Source organism: Carya illinoinensis, chromosome 16, assembly GCF_018687715.1.
Source record: "Carya illinoinensis cultivar Pawnee chromosome 16, C.illinoinensisPawnee_v1, whole genome shotgun sequence".
NCBI lineage: Eukaryota > Viridiplantae > Streptophyta > Magnoliopsida > Fagales > Juglandaceae > Carya > Carya illinoinensis.
The window spans coordinates 12,973,540-12,992,734 of NC_056767.1; the positions used below are offsets into that span (position 1 = coordinate 12,973,540).

The 19,195-nt window shown below is 36.2% G+C and overlaps 1 protein-coding gene across 1 annotated transcript; it reads left to right on the forward strand.

The window, feature by feature from the left end:
- The first annotated feature begins 1,526 nt into the window (after positions 1 to 1,526).
- LOC122298591 lies at positions 1,527 to 2,529 on the forward strand. The gene is made up of 2 exons (XM_043108412.1): positions 1,527 to 2,031; positions 2,168 to 2,529. Exons 1-2 carry the CDS (start codon positions 1,609 to 1,611, stop codon positions 2,177 to 2,179), a joined length of 435 nt encoding a protein of 144 aa, XP_042964346.1. The 5' UTR covers positions 1,527 to 1,608; the 3' UTR covers positions 2,180 to 2,529.
- Positions 2,530 to 19,195: the final 16,666 nt, after the last annotated feature.

Below are 19,195 nucleotides of genomic sequence, written 5' to 3' on the forward strand. Positions count from 1 at the left end.
ATATTTTAAAAAAATTATAATATTAAGAATTTTCAGTTGGCATGGCAGGTCCCTTAAACTTAACGGGGTGTCTATCTAATAATAACATCACGTGGCCGAGACAATGGCAAAGGATTGAACCGAAGGACTGATCGGTACTAGAAGAAAGATTTTAATGAAACGTCAGAGCGTAGGTAAACCACGTGAATAAAAGACTTTAATACAACAACCGTCGTTGGCAATATTAATTAAACCATCGGAATTAAGAAAGACCAATTAATGCTTGACTCTCTTTTTCACCAAACTCGACTGCCTACCATAAATTCTTGAATTTATGCCTTCAGCTACCGGGTTCTAATAATTTGCATCACCAGTACTTCTCAGAGCAGTCGCAATGAATTTTCTATTTTATTTTACATATTAATTTTTACAATATTTCATATATTAATTTATTTATTTTTTCTTCATATCATTTAAATGTTATACTTTTTAATATTTTTTATTCATTTTAAATATTTTTTTCTATTTATCAATGATATTTTTATATCTCTTGATATTTATAATATTTCTATATATACAATATTATATAATTATGTACTATTTTAAATTAATCCAAATTTATAAGCTAAACTAAAATAGAAATTAATTAAAAAAATTATATAATAAAAATATATATTAAAATACCATCACCAACCAAATAATTAATATCCAGATTATTAAAAACATCACCTTTCCAAAGAAATGCAGCCTGACTACTAGCCTCCGGTTTGTATGGATATGTGAGAAATGAATAAAAATATGTTTACAACCGTGTACAGGCTCCTCTAAGAGCACTCATAATGAGTTTTGTAAAATCCATTTTTATGTAAAATATAAAGAAAAATAGTCTAAAACATGCATCCAACGGATGCTTTATTTTTTTTCTGTTTTACATTTGTGTACAGTGTTGCCTCTAGATGTAGAAGCAACTATACACAAATGTAAATATATTTTAATTATTTTTTATCTTTTCTTGTACTTTTTTGTTAAAATTGATTTATTTTATTATACTTTTTCTCTTATAAAATATTAAAAAATATAATATTAAAATAATATGAAAAAAAAATAGATAAGCTGATATATGATATATTGTAAAAATCAATATGTAAAATAGAAAAAATGAAATTTGACGATGCATTTTAAAGGATAGGATAAAAAATGTATTGGAAGTGCTCTAAATGTAGCGGCTTTTCTATAACAAACTCTAAAATCCTTTTAAAATAGAAGATCGGATGGAAGGTGATTTTGAAAATTTTTTTCTATATTTAAAAAAAAAAAAAATTTTAAAACATCTATTATAAGTGCTCTGGGCTACTATCATTATATCTAGCAAAATTAAGAAGAGCAAATATTTAATGGCCACGATGCACAATGTCCGAGTATATCGTATCAGCTTTATTGCTCCATCGAAAGTAGGGGAGGAATAATTATTACATGTAAGATTTAAATTTTTTTTAAATTAAATTATTATATTTAAAATTGTTTATAAATTATGAAATGGTCGTTGGTATATCATTACCCTTGAAGCTTTACCTCGGTTGCGGACCTTAGCTTGCCATTTGCTACATACCTAGTAGGCTAGTACTATGGATGGCTTCCCAATCCAACCAACCGGAGGAAATCCAACCCAACCAACCGGAGGAAATCCAACCCAACCAACCCGAGGAAACCCCCAACCAACCCAACCAACCGGAGGAAACCCCCAACCAACCCAACCAACCAGCTTTTCGCACGTTTGGCGAATTGGTTTCATACTTGCGATATAAGCCAGGACGAGATACCGTCAGTGACGTACGAAGTGCACTTCTAGTGGTGATGGCACTGATTGCTGCCGCTACCTTCCAAGCTGTAATCAACCCTCCCTTTGGGGTTTCTCAAGACACCAATAACAACCATGGGCCGGTAAATCAGAAAGCGGGCACCGCAAATTCGGGTTCTGGCTGCAAAGTTCCCGTTTTCGTATTCGTTAATACGCTAGCATTTGCTTCGTCCGGCTACGTCATCTCGTATCTTGTATACGGATTCCCCTTTTATTTACTGATATGGATTGGCTTATTCTCATTTTCCTTTACATACGGTTTTTCAATTCCGTCAAACACTTGCGGTCCTCCTAGTCTAAACGCGCTACTCGGCATCTTTGCATTTGTAGTTCCACCTGTAATGGCGGTCGCGTGGTACAATTCAAAGCGGGGGCGGCGTAGAGGGCGTATTGCACGTCCAGACGAATCTGTATAGCTGTGCATGCGACAAGAACTTGACCGGATGGGTTAATTAATTAATCTGTCAGAGTTCAGGACCAAGGCATTGTGGGCTTGGGTTTATTTAAGTAATAAAGGATTAGTAGTCGGCTTCAGTACCCTAGTTGTGTGTGGGCCTCAGTCCTTTAGTTGTGCGTGGGCCTATGGCCGATTTCTTTTATTTAAATTTCTCAAGTCAGATCGAAGCTCTTTCACAATTTGATAGAGTTGATTGAACCAAAGTTTTGAATACTATACCGGAAGTTGAACCAAAGTTTTGAATATCATACCGGAGGTTGTACCGGTTAAGGCACTGAAATGAAATATTTTGATATCGGTACCGTTTCATGTACCGTTTCGGAATAGTTTATATATGTATAAATTATATATATATACACATAAATTATTTTCTAAAATAATGATAAAATAAGTCATTAACTTAATAATACTACTTCTCAATACAAGGGTTAAGTTTTAACACACATATTTGTAAAATTAAATACATCTAAATCCAATTAATAAAATAAAAGAACTCATCTTGAGATCACATAAAAAATAAAAAATAATAATACCAACTAAAATAAATAATGAAAAAAATTGATTAAGATCACATAAAATAATAATACAATTTTAAACTTTCAAGCAAGAAAAAATGAGTAAAAGATATAATATATTTTTTATTATTTTATTTAGAATAGAAAATATTTGTATCTATTTTAAATTAATTAAAAAATTTAAAATGCTATTTTGAGGTCAGACGTGCAGTCTTGTCCTTTTGACTTTTCTTGTCCTACAACGAGGGTATGTACTTTTTACTTTATTTTCTTTAAACAAGGTGCAGTCCAGTAAAGCAACAGTCTCAAAATGCCCTTATCATTTTAACGAAATTTAAAAAATATCCGGTTGACTCAATCTGCCCCTATTATATGTACCGGTCGAAATAGTCATTTCGGCCGGAATCCGAAATACCGGCCGGTACGGGCCGAAACACACCGGTACGGCCGATATTTTAACCGATACAAAACAGACCCATTTTCTGTACCGGTTAGGATTCCGGTACGCTATATTTCGACTGTACCGGCCGGTACAGTACGAAATTTAAAACAATGGTTTGAACTATCTCATTCCATTGTCTGGTTAAGTCGACCTCTGATCCATTAGTTAGTAGAAGCCTCGAGGAAAGGGGGAGGGAGGTCGGTATTTGTAGTGTGGAGTACACACTTGTGAGGCAGGTAAAATATGAATCAAAAGTTCAATTTCTTCTTATTCTATATTCTTCTTATTCTGCTTTCCGGAGGTCCTCACCCTAGAAGTGAGATTATTCTTTTAAATCTTTCCGGTGTGTTACAGTATCAGTACTCTTATTTGATCATTGAAAAAAAAAAAAAAAGTAATCAGAATGTATCTCTCTCTCTCAAAGAGAATAAGTTCGAAGTTTTCATTTCCTCCTCATGTATATATGTTACATACTAACAATTGTTTAATGTGCAATGCACGTTTACCTGGTTGAAAAGAAAAAATTTGAGAAAATAATGCATCCAAACAACAAACAAATTGTAATAGTTTTAGACCTTTGGCAAATGAATTGTTATATTTTCCACCTTTATTTCCTTTTTAATGTATTGTAATTTGTAATATCTTTATTCTTAAGTTATTCAAACTGTTTATAATATTTTCAGATTAATTTGTAATAGTTTTATACTACTTTGTTATATTTAAAAATTATTAGTTAGCAACTTAACATAATTACATGTGTTTTAAATTAGGGTTATTTTTTAAAATAACTTGTAAAAATAACACATATATCTCTGTGTCTGTGTGTGTGTTTTGTTGACAAGGAGCTTGAAATCGTCTCGCTCAAACACAAATTCAATTGGATCACAACATTAATATAATTGATGAAAAGTGCGAGTTCACTTATGTTCAAATTAAAATCAACCAAAGAACGCTTGGCCACCCACAACTCGCACGCTTCAACTCCACTCGTTTATATCCATGTCCTTCATTTACTATTAAAATGTTATTTACTGTTTGATAACCATTAGTAAAACAGAGTTACTTGGACTTTGCCAAATGATTTGTTATATTCTCTACCATTATTTGTTTTTATGTTTTGTAATTTGTAACATTGTTATTCTTAAGTTATTCAAACTGTTTGTAATAGTTTTAGATTAATTTGTAATAGTTTTATATTAATGTGTAATGGTTTTAGATTACTTTGTGATATTTTAGAATTATTAGTAAGCAATGTTACATAACTATGTTTTTTTTTTTTTTTGACAGTGAAACAGTGTTTCATTCATTCATATAACGGACAATTACAACTTCTGACTTGAAAAATACAAGCCAAATTATAACATTTACTCGCTTCCCAACCCACAAATTTCTTTGTAGTTGACATGGTCTTGTCCAACTCCTCTAGACTAAATCGTCTAAGAGACAGCCCTCCAGACTAGCAGTCTGAGAGACAAACCTCTATCTTAAACCACCGTCTAAGAAAGTCCACACAATTCCCCCTCCCTAGGAGTGGAGTACAAACTCTACGGACCCTAGGCCCTAGAGACTGTTTCTAAACACTACCTGAAAATAAACTAGATAAACCAAAATACATAAAAACACTCAAAAGAAAAACACCCTGGGCTTAAGCCCAATCAAAAGAAAGTACAGCCTATTTGCAAGTGGGAAGCCCGTTAGGGTTTCGTCTCCATCATTTTCTTCGCCCCCCTTCCCCTTCTCCTTCATGGTTTGATTACGCCGTGGGTCTCTTTTGTAGAGGTGGCACGGCTTGGTTCAGAACCAGCCCAATGCCAGCACCAACGCCACCACCCAGCGGACCCCAACCGTGCCCATCAAAACCGAGAGCCAGAAAAGCCTTAACAGCGGAGGGAGACAAACCAAAAACCAGAAAACGAAACCAATAAAACTGCAATAGGACCGAAACAAAAAGCTCACCGTCGTCTGCACTACCAGCCCCCTTTCTGACTTCTATCCATGTGAACGCCCGCACCCCATATCAACTCATCCACCTGCACCTCCGAAAGCCTCCCGAAAAACTTCCTCTGTTTTCCTTGGGTGAAACAGGGCACCCTTGGCTAAACAGATCCACCCATGCACATCAGTGTGCATCCACCCCTTCCTTCCGTTTGAACCCGCGGGAGTACATTCCAAAAGAGCAAACCTTCCTTCGTACATCTGAGAGCTAACGCCACACATCCGGTCGGAAACATCGAGCAGGTTCGTGGATTTACAACCACCCATAACCATGGCCAAAGGAAGCCGAGATCCTCCTCCTCCATCGTGCACAGACTCCCAGCCCAGCTGCGTGTTTTGTCATGGAGGACGACTCGGGAACCAAGTCGGTGGTCTTACAACCCACCAAAATGCAGCCAACGATTTTTATTAAAACCCAAACCAAGACCCAGGAAAAAAGAAAAAAATTGAAAAGCATAGAAACCAAAACCAGAAAAAGCAAAGAGAAAACATAAATAGAGAGAGAGAGAGAGAGAGAGAGAGAGAGAGAGAGGAGGGAGGGAGGAGCCGAAGGCTCCCACCTCCCTCGGATGGTTTCTGAAACTTCTTTCTTAGAGAGAAGGAAGAGATTCTCTCACTAAAAACGGATACGACTTCGATCTCTCTTTATTTCGGTTTAATGATATTGTTTACATAACTATGTTTTGAAAGAGGGATATTTTTGTACAATAACTTATAAAAATAACATGTATGTGTGTTTTGTTGAATATTTTTAATTTTCTATGGTGTCGGATCATAATCTTAATCGATCAAAATTAAGGGTGAGTAGCGACTTAGTGTGAGTCAGATTCCTCTAAATTTGACTCCAACTCTGACTTCGACTTCGACTTCTGTAGGTACAATTTAAAAAAATATTTTTTTGTGGCTTTCAAATTTCAATATTTCCAAAAACTTTAAAACTAAAACTAAATCATCCACTATTAATTTACTTCTATACTAATATCTAACTCATTTTTATACTAGACTTATACTATAATATCTAATTACATGTTATCATACTATAGTATTACATATTAGTTTTAGTGTCTAATTGCATGTTATTATACTAATGTCTAACTTGACAAATTCCGCCATTATAGGAGCGAGAAGCTCTGCCCCCTCTCTAAAAAGTAAACAAATCGTTTCATCGCCGTTGAGGGAGGTGGGAGCCTTGGCTCCTCCCTCCCTCCCCCCCTCCTCCTTCCCTTCTCCCTTTAGTTTTTTTCCTTTGTTCTTCTGTTTTTCTTTTTCGGCTGTTGTCTTGGCTCGTTTTTGGTTTTTTTATCAGTCGGTCCTGCGATTGTGGTGGTTAGCTCTTCTCCCCTGGTTCCAGTGTCTTTCCTGGAGCGAGGATCACCAGTAAGGGCCCCGACCAACCCAGCGAGGTGGAGCTTTGCAGAGGAGGCGTGAGCAATCCTGCGAGGAGGCGCTTTGCAGTCGGGACGTACGGCGAGGGCGAAACAGATGGGAGGATTTGGACGGGTGAGAAGCTAGCCTATTCGTGTTGGCGCAAGGCTGACGGCTTGGGCTATGGTGAGGCGGGGATACGGCGGGGTGGCTCGACGGCAAGAGGCTTGAAACTCTGTTTTCATAACAGAGGGTTGGGTTTCGTACGATGGGGCTGCTGGTTTACTCTATCTGTTTCTGGCCGACGATGTTGAGGGGCTTATCTAGGCATCGGGGGTCTTCCCATGCCTTGTGGTGATCGGCAGCAGCAGCACTGCACAGGAACAGAGAAGAAGAAGGGGCGGCGGATGTAGCGAAGAAACCCTAGTCCGATCCTTAGGCGCCTCTTCTGTTAGCGGGTTGGGCCCCCACGATGTTGGGTCTTGGGCCTGGGCTGGGCCCTCTGTTTTGCACAGCCCTTTACTGTTTTTTATGTTGTTCTGTATTTGTTTTAATTATGTTTTAGCTTTTATTTATAATATACTGCCTAGAGTCCCACTCCTTCTTAAAAGGAATGTGGGTTTTGTCCTACTCCTCTTTTGGAGGAATGTAGGTTTGGGTACTCTTCCTCCGTGGGAGGAGAGAGTGTGGTGTACCTCTCTTCTTCAGAAGAGAGGTCGTTTATCTCTGTTTATCAGAGAGCTTTCTCTTTTGACCGCTGTCAAGAGAGGAGGTATAGAAGTTTTAGACACTGTCCGTCACAAAGAAATTTGTTTACGGGGGAGCTCCTGAGCAGATGCGTTAGTTGGCTTATGGTCTGGTATTCCAGTTTGTTAAGTCACAGTTGTAACTTCGCCTATGAATATATGCAGTGAAGCATTTCCTATAAAAAAAAAAAATACTAATGTCTAACTTATTTCTAGCTTAATTATATTTAGACTTTCTAGAATTTAATTATATTTTATTATACTTTAGTAATTTGGTATACATATTATTAATTTATTATACTAGACTTATTTAAATACTAGTGTATAACTTATTTCTATACTTGATTATGCTTGGTAGTAATACTATGATATTTACATATACTAAACTATCATTAGTCTATTTATATTATAGTATATATATAAAAATTATTTTATATTAATTAGCTCATGCTAGTATATTATTGAATTTAACTATATAAGTTCTAGTTTTTTAACTATATAACGATACTAGTTTTATAACTAATACCGGAAACAGATTCAGAGTCCGAATCTGAGTCCAAGTTGGAACATAAAAACGGAGTCTGATAGGATCGGAGTTGTCCAGTGACACCTTCGACTCTAACTCCAAAATTAAAAAAAGTTCCTACTTCGATTATGTTTTGTCGGAGTCGGAGTGGAGCCAAATTTAGAGTCTGATTTTCAGATTTTTGTTTAGGTCTAGTCACAATTACAAAAGAAACCCATCTATTTTATCGAGTAATGCTATACGCCACATCACCATCTTACTTGCATCCTACTATATATAATGTGACGCATTTATTACCATTTGATAATAAAGAAGCATGTAATAAATAATCATTCAATGGTGATAAATGTGATATATCTTATTTAGTGAGATGTAAATGGGATAGTAGTATGATGTATAAAATTTTCCTATTTCACCAAATGGACCATCAATTGATCTCGTCACTTCACTGGTCCCTGCCTAAGAAAATTCCATGGTTGCTAGAAAGTTGTTCAACCTAATGACAAAATAAATTCAATGGGAATTAAAGTATCGATAGGGCCGGCTCAATCGTTGGTCTCGGCATCACGCATCAGGCAGAACTTGTGAGCCATCTTTCTTTAACAAATTGTGGAACTAAATATTACTATTGCTTATAAACTCAAGAAATATGATACTTTTATTTATTTTGTTACCATAAAATGGACGCACATCTGCGGTTGAAATAATGCTCAGATCCTAGGCAAGCTTTTAGAGGCGTTGGATCTTAGGGCGAGAACCTTCTTTCCCCATGTCCCGTTTCTATTGTTTGGCCCCCACGCAGTAAGGGAGCTGCTTTCACTTAAACGAAATGGTTCATTTCATTTAAGTGAGGTCTGCATAAGCAGCCCAATTCACGGAATGCAAATAGAATTTTTCTTCTTTATGAAAACACTATGGAAAGTTAATATGAAGTGGGTATGTAGTAAATGACACTGTTGCAACTTGAAACCTAGAGCAAGATCGAAATTGTATCCTTGGCTTCAATGGTGGCTTAGTCTACTAGTATTGTTGGTGCATTATGTCTATTATTTATTTTATTCCGCTTCAATAAATTTTGTTTTCTAAAATTTTGTAATAGATTTTTTCCAAAGATGAAATATAGCTGGAAATATGTTTTGACCGCAAATACTTTTTTATAGCAACCAGAATAGCTACAAATAAGTATTTGCAACCTAGTTGTATCTCCACTTTCGCATCCACTCTACGGCTTGTCGTTTCTCATAAATTTTTCTGCGGCGTTCATTATGATATTTGTGGCGAATCAATTTTGCTGGTACAAGTTTTATCCAACGCAATATGTGATCAGCTTTTTTACTTTTTCGTGGCGTTTAAATCATATATTTGCGGTAGATCACTAGCGTCAGAAATAATATGTTTTTGCGACAATAATTTAGGGTCGTTGGTAAAAAGTATTTGTAAAGAAACTTTGACATCCAACATGCGTCGGAGCAAAGACAGAGGGAAAAATATAATTCTGGCAATTTTTAGCACTTTTTTGCGACTAAACCAGTACTTTGAATTTTTATAAAACTAATATTCAATACATGTAAATTTGATTGGTAATATATAATTTAAGAAAAGTTTTAAAAAAGTTGTGAAAGGTGGATTTGATTGGATCTAATGTTCTTATACCAATTGTCAAAGGCTAATTAACCAAAAAAAAAAAAAAAAACAAATCATAATATCTACATACGCATGATGATCTTCTCGTTTGGGACCAGGTCATGAATCTATGAATGCAATCTTATCTAGTAAGGGCATGCATCCTATCTCTAAAAGGCGTATGAAGAGCAAGTACTATATTATTTATGTGTGCATGCACTCAATCTAATATCGACGCATGCAAGTCTTCATGTCTCCCCAGTGGTTAAATCTAGGGGTGTAAATTTTAATCAGAAAAGTAGACTAGACTGGAACAGTCTTGAACCGGTTTTTAAGATGCTAAAACCAACTGAAACCAATCCGATTCTAGTTTCATGATTTTTAGGACTGGACTGAACCGGTTCACTATAATATATATTTAAATTAATTTTTTAATATTATATATAATTTTTATATATAATAATATAAATTATAATTATATATAATACTATAAATATTTTTTTATTATATATATTTTTATATTATAGCACTTTTCCGTAGAGGGTCTCAACAATTGATAAAATAGGGACTTAGATAAATATATATTTCTAATCAAGCTTGATATATTCTAAATAAAAATAAGAAGTAGTACAAAGTTCAGGGAGGATCAAAAAGAAAAAAGTGAAAAGAATTATCTAGTGGTATGCTTCCAAAAACAAGATTGGTTGCTGCCCATTGCGCCATAGAGTGCTCACATCAATTAGCAGTTCGATGTATTTTGGCTAATTTCCAATGACCATGAAGAGAGAATAAGTGTTGGATGTCTTTTATGATAGGAGTAATATGCCAATTTGATGCAGATGAAGAGTCTTCTATGGCTGAGATAACTTGTTGAGAATCATCTTCAAAAGTTACCCGGAAGTGTTGGGATGCGGCAGCCATTCTTGAAGCTAGGAGAGTTGTCGATGCTTCAGCCACAAGAGGATCCTTTGAAGAGATTTTTTCAATCTGTATTTTTAAAACATTACCAGAGTGGTCTCTGCATAGTACAGAAATAGTAGAGAAATTGTCTCTGATTGCAACATGAAAAGAGTAGCTTAGGAAGTTGCTAGGTGGTGGTTACCATTTTTCAAACTTCTTTTTTTGCTTTCCATTCCAAGCTTCTTGATAGTTGAGATAAATGCGACTCAGTTGAGTTTTGCTACCTCCATTGAGAAAATGAGTTGATTGTGCACAATGTCATTTCGTTGCTTCCAGATGAAGTCCATAGTTAGGATTGCAAAGAGTTAAAAAGGATGAATCTCTGTGTTTGGAAGGCCTAATTATTCCTTTGGATAGATAATCATTCTAATCCAATTTGAAATTGAGTGAATCGGCAAATTTCCTAGATTTAGAGGCCATGAGCTTTGACTCCATAGTATTCTCACAATAGGGCATTTGACAAAAAGATGAAGTGATGATTCTTCCACTTGATTGCATAGCGAACATTCTTCTAAAAATGATCTTGAGATAACTTCGTTCACTCTTGTTTTTGTTGGAAGGATGTTCCAAAGTAATTTGTGTCTCTCATGGATTTTCAACTTCCAAATTGACTTGAAAGATTTTGATTTTGGGCTGCATTTTGCTGAGTCATAACTTGTGCATTGACTACCACTTGATAAGCCAATTTTATTGTGAATTTTCCATTCTTGGATGGGGCCCAAATCATGTTGTCTCGAGAAGATTGGGATGTGGATTTTTTGAATTTCGTTGGTGCTTTCTTGCTCAAATAGATTCAAAATCTTTCTAAATTCCATTGTCTTGGGCTACCTGTGATGATATTTGAGACTTTTATTTCTAGATGTGCTTGATCCATACCTTGTAGTGGTTTTGGTTTGAAATTTTCTGTCGTTGGTATCCAAGGGGCATCCCAAATATTAGTCATGAGACCATTACTAATCTGAGGGCATCTCCCTTTTCTGCGTGTTTCTCTTGTTTGTAGAATACCTTTCCAAAAGTAAGAGTATGATTGCCTTTGCGTTGCTTGCCAGAAGTCTGAATTTTTGAGATATTTTGCTGCTAGTATATCATACCAAAGACCATTCTGGCTTTCACTCATTTTCCATCCTGTTTTTGTAAGTAGTGCTTTGTTCATATTAGTCATTTGCCTTATTCCAAGACCCCTGAATATTTTTTGTTGGCATATGGATTTCCATGATTTGAGAGTCAAACTATGTGTTTTGTCTTTTGAGAAACCCCATCAGAAATTTTTGAAGTTCGTATCTAAGATCTTGCACATAGTTTTAGGAAGCTGAAAAGTTGACATAAAATAAGTGGGAACAGTACTGGCTACAGTTCTAATCAGCATTGTTCGGCCAGCTTGAGAAAGTACTTTTCATTTCCATCATTCTAATTTTTTATCCACTCTGCTTAATAGTTCTTGGAAATTTTCTTTCTTGTTTCTGCCAAAAGAAGTTGGAAGGCCCAGATATTTCATTTTTTTCAAGGAGACTTTATAAGGAAGGCAATGATGGATTTTTGATTTAACAACTAAGTTCACGTTCCTTGTAATAAAGATAGTAGATTTATGCATGTTGATTTTTTGTCGTGACTACCGTTGGAATGTTACTAAGCTTTCAGAGATTACTTGGGCACTATCTGTAGTTGCTTTGGCATAAATGATCGTGTTGTCTGTAAATAGAAGGTGTGAGACTAGCAGGCTGTGCCTACTAAGTTTTATCCCTTCCAACTTTCCTCTCGCTTCCTCTTTTAATAAAATCCTAGATAAAACTTCAGTCACTAGAATAAAGAGGAAATGGGAGATTGGATCTCTTTGTCTTAATCCCCTTTGGGCTTTGAAGAAACCACAGGGTGAACCATTGATGAGAATGGAAAAGGTTGCTGTGGTAATACATTCTTTGATCAGATTTATCTAGCCTGAGCTATAACCCACTAACTTCATTACCAAGAATAAGAAATCCCATTCAACCAAATTGAAAGCTTTTTCCATATTTAGCTTTATTGCCATCAGACATTTTTTCCTTTTTTCCTCTTAAGATGATGGATTAGTTCATGCGCAATTATGGTGTTTTCCTTTATATTGCATCTTGGGACAAAGGTAGTTTGAAGCGGGGATGTAATGATATTTAATGTTGCTTTAAAGCGATTGGCCATTATTTTTGTAATGATTTTATAGATGAAATTTGTGAGGCTGATTGGGCGGTAATGGCTCGGGTTGTTTCGATTTTGAATTTTTGGAATAAGAGCTATATTGGTATGGTTAATTTGCGCACTCCTGAAGAAATTTTGCACTGCTTCTATCACTTCCTTTTTGATAATGTTCCAATAATGCTAGCAGAAAAGCGTTGTCATACCATCCAGGTCGGGTGCTTTGTGGTTAGGGATTTGTTTAAGAGCACCAAAAATTTTCATCTCATTTGGCACTACTAAGAGGCTCACATTTTCTTGGTCTGTGATTTGCTTCTCAAATAAGTTTTCTAGATTTTCTGGGAAGCCTGGATTTGAAGAAGTGTATATGGATCGAAAATGATTAATGCAAGCATTTTCTATAATAGTTTGATCCATAGACCAATTACCTGGGTTTAGCTTGATGGTGTCAATTGAGTTTCTTCTTCTTCTTTTGGCTTCTTCTGGTCGTCGTTCATAAATGGAAGAATTTTGTGTTGAGGTCTGTTGAGGTGAGCCATGCTATCCTTAACTTTTGACGCCATAATGATTCCTCATATTCTCTCTGCTTGTGGAGGTTATATTGTAGATATTTTTCTCTTTCCTGGATGAATTCGCCCATTGGTTTACTCAAGACTTCCAACAACTTTGTTTCCAAGTTTTGGATATTGTTTTGAATTCACCATAAATATTTTTTGTTCCAGCGTTTAAGAGCTTTTTTTGTTACTTGAATTTTCTTGCAAAGTATATAAGTTGGATTTCCTTGAAAAAATTTACTCCAGGCTTCTCGAATGATATTTTGACCGAATGGTTCATGAATCCAAAATTCTTCAAATTTGAATGAGGAGGCATGTTTCAGATTGTTGGTCATTTGTAGCAATAATGGATGGTGATCTCAAGCTGACAACGCCAAATGTTGCAATGAAACATTAGGAAATAGAAGTCTCCATTCTTGATTTGCAATCACTCTATCCAATCTTTCCCTGATGAGTGCCATTCCACATCTATTGTTTGGTCCATGTGAATTTCAGGCCCGAGTAAAAAATATCTATGAGACCATGTCTATCCATTATAGCTTTGAGTCCTTGGTTTTGATTATTAAGGAATGGGTGCCCCCATGCTTCTTGTTGATTATCTCATCATTAAAATCTTCCATACACATCCAAGGGCCTTGAAACGCTTGCTGTATTGAGTCCAGATGACTCTAAAAGTTTGCTTTGAGATTATGTTGTGTTGGGGCATAGACATAGGTAATTAGGCAAGGGTGATGAGAAGGATCCGAGTACATCAAAACAAAAATAGCATTCATATTAATATTGACCGGTTCAATATCTATGCCTGGTCTCCACAAAAGTAGTAGTCCCCCTTTTTTACAAACAGCTGGAAAACTAACAAAAAGATGGAAACCTATACTATTTAAAATAGATATGGTGCAATCATTCATCACCAAGGTTTCCGACAAAAAGACTACTTCAGGGTTATATTTCCTAATATTAGCCCTTAAATTTAATTCAAATTTCTTACCATCAAAATCCTTCATTCAAATAATGTTATAAAATATAATTACAAATCTTTTCTTGATTTCTTGAGTCAACAAAGAATACTCTCACATTATTCGTGCCCATATGCTGGGCAACAAAATAGACAGACATAAATGAAATACCGTCACACTTTTGACATTCTAAGAGTCATTCTCATTTATGCTTCTATTCCTTGAAAACTTTGAGGTAAGGCTGCTCTAATTGTTGTATGCACAATCAATGTGCCTTCATGGAATCAAGGTACTACATGGAATCAACGTAGAGAGACTTAAAGATATTTTAAAAAGCATTAGATGATAACTAAGATCATTATGGCTAAGAGGATTCTTATTGAATTGGCCAAATGTAAATTCAAATTTTAGCTAATATCGCATGAATTTATATTTGCTTATTCCTTTTAAATTTAATCCCCACATTGAATTATCTATTTACTCTATATAATAATAAAATATTATTAATTTAATTATTTTTTTATTTAATTTATTTTTATCACATTTTGTAGTTCTACCAATTAAATGTTAATAATAATAATAATTATATTCTAATTAAATTAATATTAAAAAAATTATATTTTTAAAGGTCATTTAATGCTAATAACTAAAAATATTTGATTAAACTCATTTAAAATTCTATATAAATTTCTTAATTACTAACCAAATATCTACATTTTCCATCAAATTATATTCTTTTACCAAAATTCTTCCCAAACTTTCATCTATCAATTACAGCAACATGCTAGTTACAAAAAAACACCTACACAAATCTGCACTTCCAACAGGAAATTACCATGTCTAGCAACATATTTGTGCTCATGTCAACAACAGCACAAAAAGAAACCCCTAGATTACAACCCAATTCGTACAATACACACATCTTTTATGCTAAATGAAAAAACCCAAATCTATCATACTAAGTTACAAAAACCATCCACATAAAATTTTCAATTCCAACAACTCATAATAGCATCACAAAACACAGTTTTCAAAGATTTTCAGCAATATCGACCAGCCACAAAGGGTGTTCTGAGTAGAACCTGCAAAAACACAACCATCCATAAATGTTGGCACAGTAGAAAGTCTGCAGACTTTAATAAGATAAACAAGATAAACTAAATGAGACAGACTTTAATAGTTTTCTAACTATTAATTTTCTTATAGCCACATATATAAATTCTGCAATGTTAAGCCCAGAATTAATGCAAACTATAAGTAGAAAAATACAAACTGGTTATTGCAATTGTGAGTAGAAAAAATGCAAACTGTGGGTTTGGCAAATCTAATCATACTGCTCCCTCAATGAGCATACAAGAAAAAATACCCATGAAAGTGCCAACGCAGTATCCCCCACAACTTGCCTCAGAAGAACCACGAAAATGTGAAGAAGCACGCACCCCTTGGAAAAGAAACTTTGCAACTCTTTGTCCTTGACAATAGAAGCATACCAGAAAGTTGATTTATTGTCTTATTTCAGGTTTGTATTTATACAAAACTGATGAGATAATGACCCAAAACATTACAAATTACCCAAGATGACCAACAAAAAAACCCAGAATATTATAGGTCATTTTTTTACCAACAAAACAAGAATTGCAATGTTTAGCAATGTTGATTTCCCAACATCATCAATTCTTCAACTACAGACAATGTGTTCAGAAAACAACTAGACAGTGTGCATCACACTTTGCAACAAATGTTGGTTTAGCATGTTAGATTACACAAATCATGTGCAGGCTCATATCAAGTGAATTGGCACATGTAAAGGTGCAGGAACATAAGTAGAATCAATCACATATCAAGGTGCGAGTACATGTAAGGTTCCTATACATGTAAGAGAACTCTGAAACTAAAGGAGAATTTTGTCCCTCAAACAATCTAAGGAATTTTGAGACTTAAGTGATGCTCTCCAGGCAAAGGTGGGAAATACAAGCAAGTCAAAGAAGAACTTCTAATTGTTATGCTCCAACATGAAACTTAATTTAAGCATGATCTCAAACATATCGCAGCCTCGAACTGAAAGTATAAGCATCTCATATAGTTCTGCCAATGGCATTAAGATCATCTCAAGACCCCAAAAACTTTCCCAACTTAATGCATCATGGGAAAAGCTCAACTTAATCGAAAGTGAGAAGTTGTCTTTTATATATTTTATTGGCTAAGCTTGCATATGTATTGTATTTTTTTAATCTTAATCTTAAACATCTGGCTCACTTTCCTAGTTAAGGTTTCCTTCTTTTTCAGCCTAATGAAAAACAGGTAGCTCAAGAACATTTAAGTAATCAGTGGCTAGCAGAAGGATAATGCACATGCATAACTCTTGTTTACTTCAACCATTTTATAACAAAAACTTAGAGTTCTCTCCCAAACTCCTAAATAACCCATAAGGAATAACACAAGAAAAGAAAAACTAAAACTGTTAAAGCATATACAGATACAGGATACATAAAATAGAATTTCTAAGCTCTCCCTTCTTTTTTTTTTTTTTTCATTTTTTTGAATGAATTTAATTCTTGGTTCCCTAGCAGTACTCAAATTTTCACTATAGTTATTATGGGAGGAACAACAGGACTTCTATAGCAAAGGTAATGGCTACAATGTCAACTACCATGTTCAAACAAAAAATAAAGAAATCTCCATCAAAATCAAGAAGTCCCCATTCTTCCCCTCTCAGTATTTTTTCAAACAAAAAGTCAACAATAACCATGTTCAAAATTAAGAAATTAATAAAGAAATCTACGTCAAATCACAAATAAATAAAAAATAACCATGCTCAACAGTAAGAAAATAATCAAGAAAATTTTCCAAATCTCAACAATAACCATGCTTGAGAGAAATTTTACAAATCACAATAATAAGAGCAAACGACTTCTAGAAATTATGAGAGAGTTAGGAGAAGAGATAAACCACAGAAATTAACAATCAAGCTATCATCGAGCCTTTTGTGGCTATTGTCGAGGAGGAGGGGCTCAATCATGGAGAGGGTGTGGTGAATGTTGATCAGTAGGGGTTTCGAGAGTGAGAATAAAATGGAGAGAGGGATTTTGAGAGTGAGCAAGAGGAAGGAGAGAGGAATTTTGGGAGTAAGACTGGTGGCACGTTTGGAGAGAGTGGGAGTTTCTCTATCTCTTTCACAATGCTCAATCGTTGGGTTATGGGAATGAAGGGTTATGGCAATGAGAGAGAGTTACAAGAGTGAGGGAGAGAATAGGGAGAGTTACGAGAGTGAGTGAAGGTTCAGTGAAGAGAATGGGAGAGAATACAGCGAGGGAGAGTTACGTCAGATGTTGCTTTGAGATACCGAAGAATGATCTTCACTCCAATCCAATGAGTGACAATTTTTTTTTTTTTTGATGGAAACAGACTTCATTGAATTCATTCAACAAACCGAAGTTACAAATGTGACTTATCAATACAGGAAAATCCAGACTATAAGCCAACCTACGCATCTGCTATGGAGTATCCCCGCACACATAGTGGCGGACATTGTCTTAACTTCTAAATCACTCCTACGCGAGAGAGAGAAAGAGCGCGCTTTGTATAAACAAAGCGGAAAGGACCCATCCATCCTCCCAAAGAGGTGGAATACGGGACACTGTTGCTATGGACACCAAGTCCAATAGCCTATTTCTATATTACTAATAACTGAAGAGCAAAGACTACAATACAACATACACAAAAACAAAAACAAAACAAACCACAAGCACCGACGTGAGCCCCGACAGCACACCTACTGCAAGCATCGGAGGCACGAGCCCAGAAAAACGGTGCGAGCACCCAGCTCGTGCACGGACAGCAACCTCCACCATGGAGGCTGGCCGTACGACCACCAACCGTAACATCGCCCGCCACTCTCGACCAAACTCTTGCTTCATGTTGGGTCCGATGTAGCAGCTCATCACCGGTCAAAATATAAAGAGAAAATTACTAAAAAAAGACGCTTCCAAGGCACGGAACAAAATACATGCTAATGGCCTACGATCTGCAGTTGTCAGTCATGATGGGCATTTCCCAAACAATTGGCTGTTTGTTTAGCCCATGCCGCAGCTGTCACTATCTGCCTGTCCGGCTCATTTCCTGCACATAATCCGATAGCGTGTTCGCCTCAATCCTCCATGGCCCCACTATCTGCCCGTCAAAGCCTGTTTGAGCTCAAAAAAGCCACGTGAAGTTCCGCCATGGACTATAACTTGTTGACCCGTCGTTGTCCACCTGTTTGAGCTCTCCCTTAGCCTGTGTTTTTGAAGATGAAACCAGAGCTCGGCCATGAAGCATGACCCCGTTCTTGTTAGTCAGCAAGTTTTCTAAGAGACCGACCATGACAACGAACACCAGTAGCCCGTAACATCCCCATAACCGCAACCCCTAAGCCTTATTGACAAACGGCAAAACCAAACACAACAACATAAAACTAGAACGGACCAACAGAAGGACTGGAAAAAACCAAAACAAACCAAATAAAAACCAACGTACACAAACAACCTAAAAACACTAATAACCAGTAAAATGCATTGAAAAGAAAGTGGGTCTTGATCAGCTGTCTTCATGTTGTCCAGCCCACGCCTCAAAATAATTACGCCCATCCCTATCTATCCCCCGAAAATGCCGTGAGAAGCTTCACCCCATGACAGAACCCCATCCATGCATACCTCTGTTTTCTTGGCCAACAAACAGAGCATTCCCGAAAACACTCCTTCTTGGCCAACACAGAGCTGTCCATGCACGTCTGTGTGCATCCACCTCCTCCGTTTTGGGATCTCGTCCGCCGAAAGCGTTTCTGCAGGAACGCTACCATGCATTCCGTCCCAATTGGACCCACCATAGTTTGAGCATTTCAAGCATGCATCTGAGAGTGCCACCACCACATCAAGACCGACTCTGAGACCCTCCACCTCCATCGTGTAGGACCACCACGCCCAGCTGCGTGTTTTTGTTTGGTGCAAGACTCAGAATCAGCCAACTAAGCCATGACCCTCCACCTCCATCGTGCAAGACCACCACCCCCAACTGT

Bases quoted from the DNA above. Each gene is read 5' to 3' on its own strand.
- LOC122298591 (XM_043108412.1), top strand. From the start codon at position 1,609: ATGGCTTCCCAATCCAACCAACCGGAGGAAATCCAACCCAACCAACCG.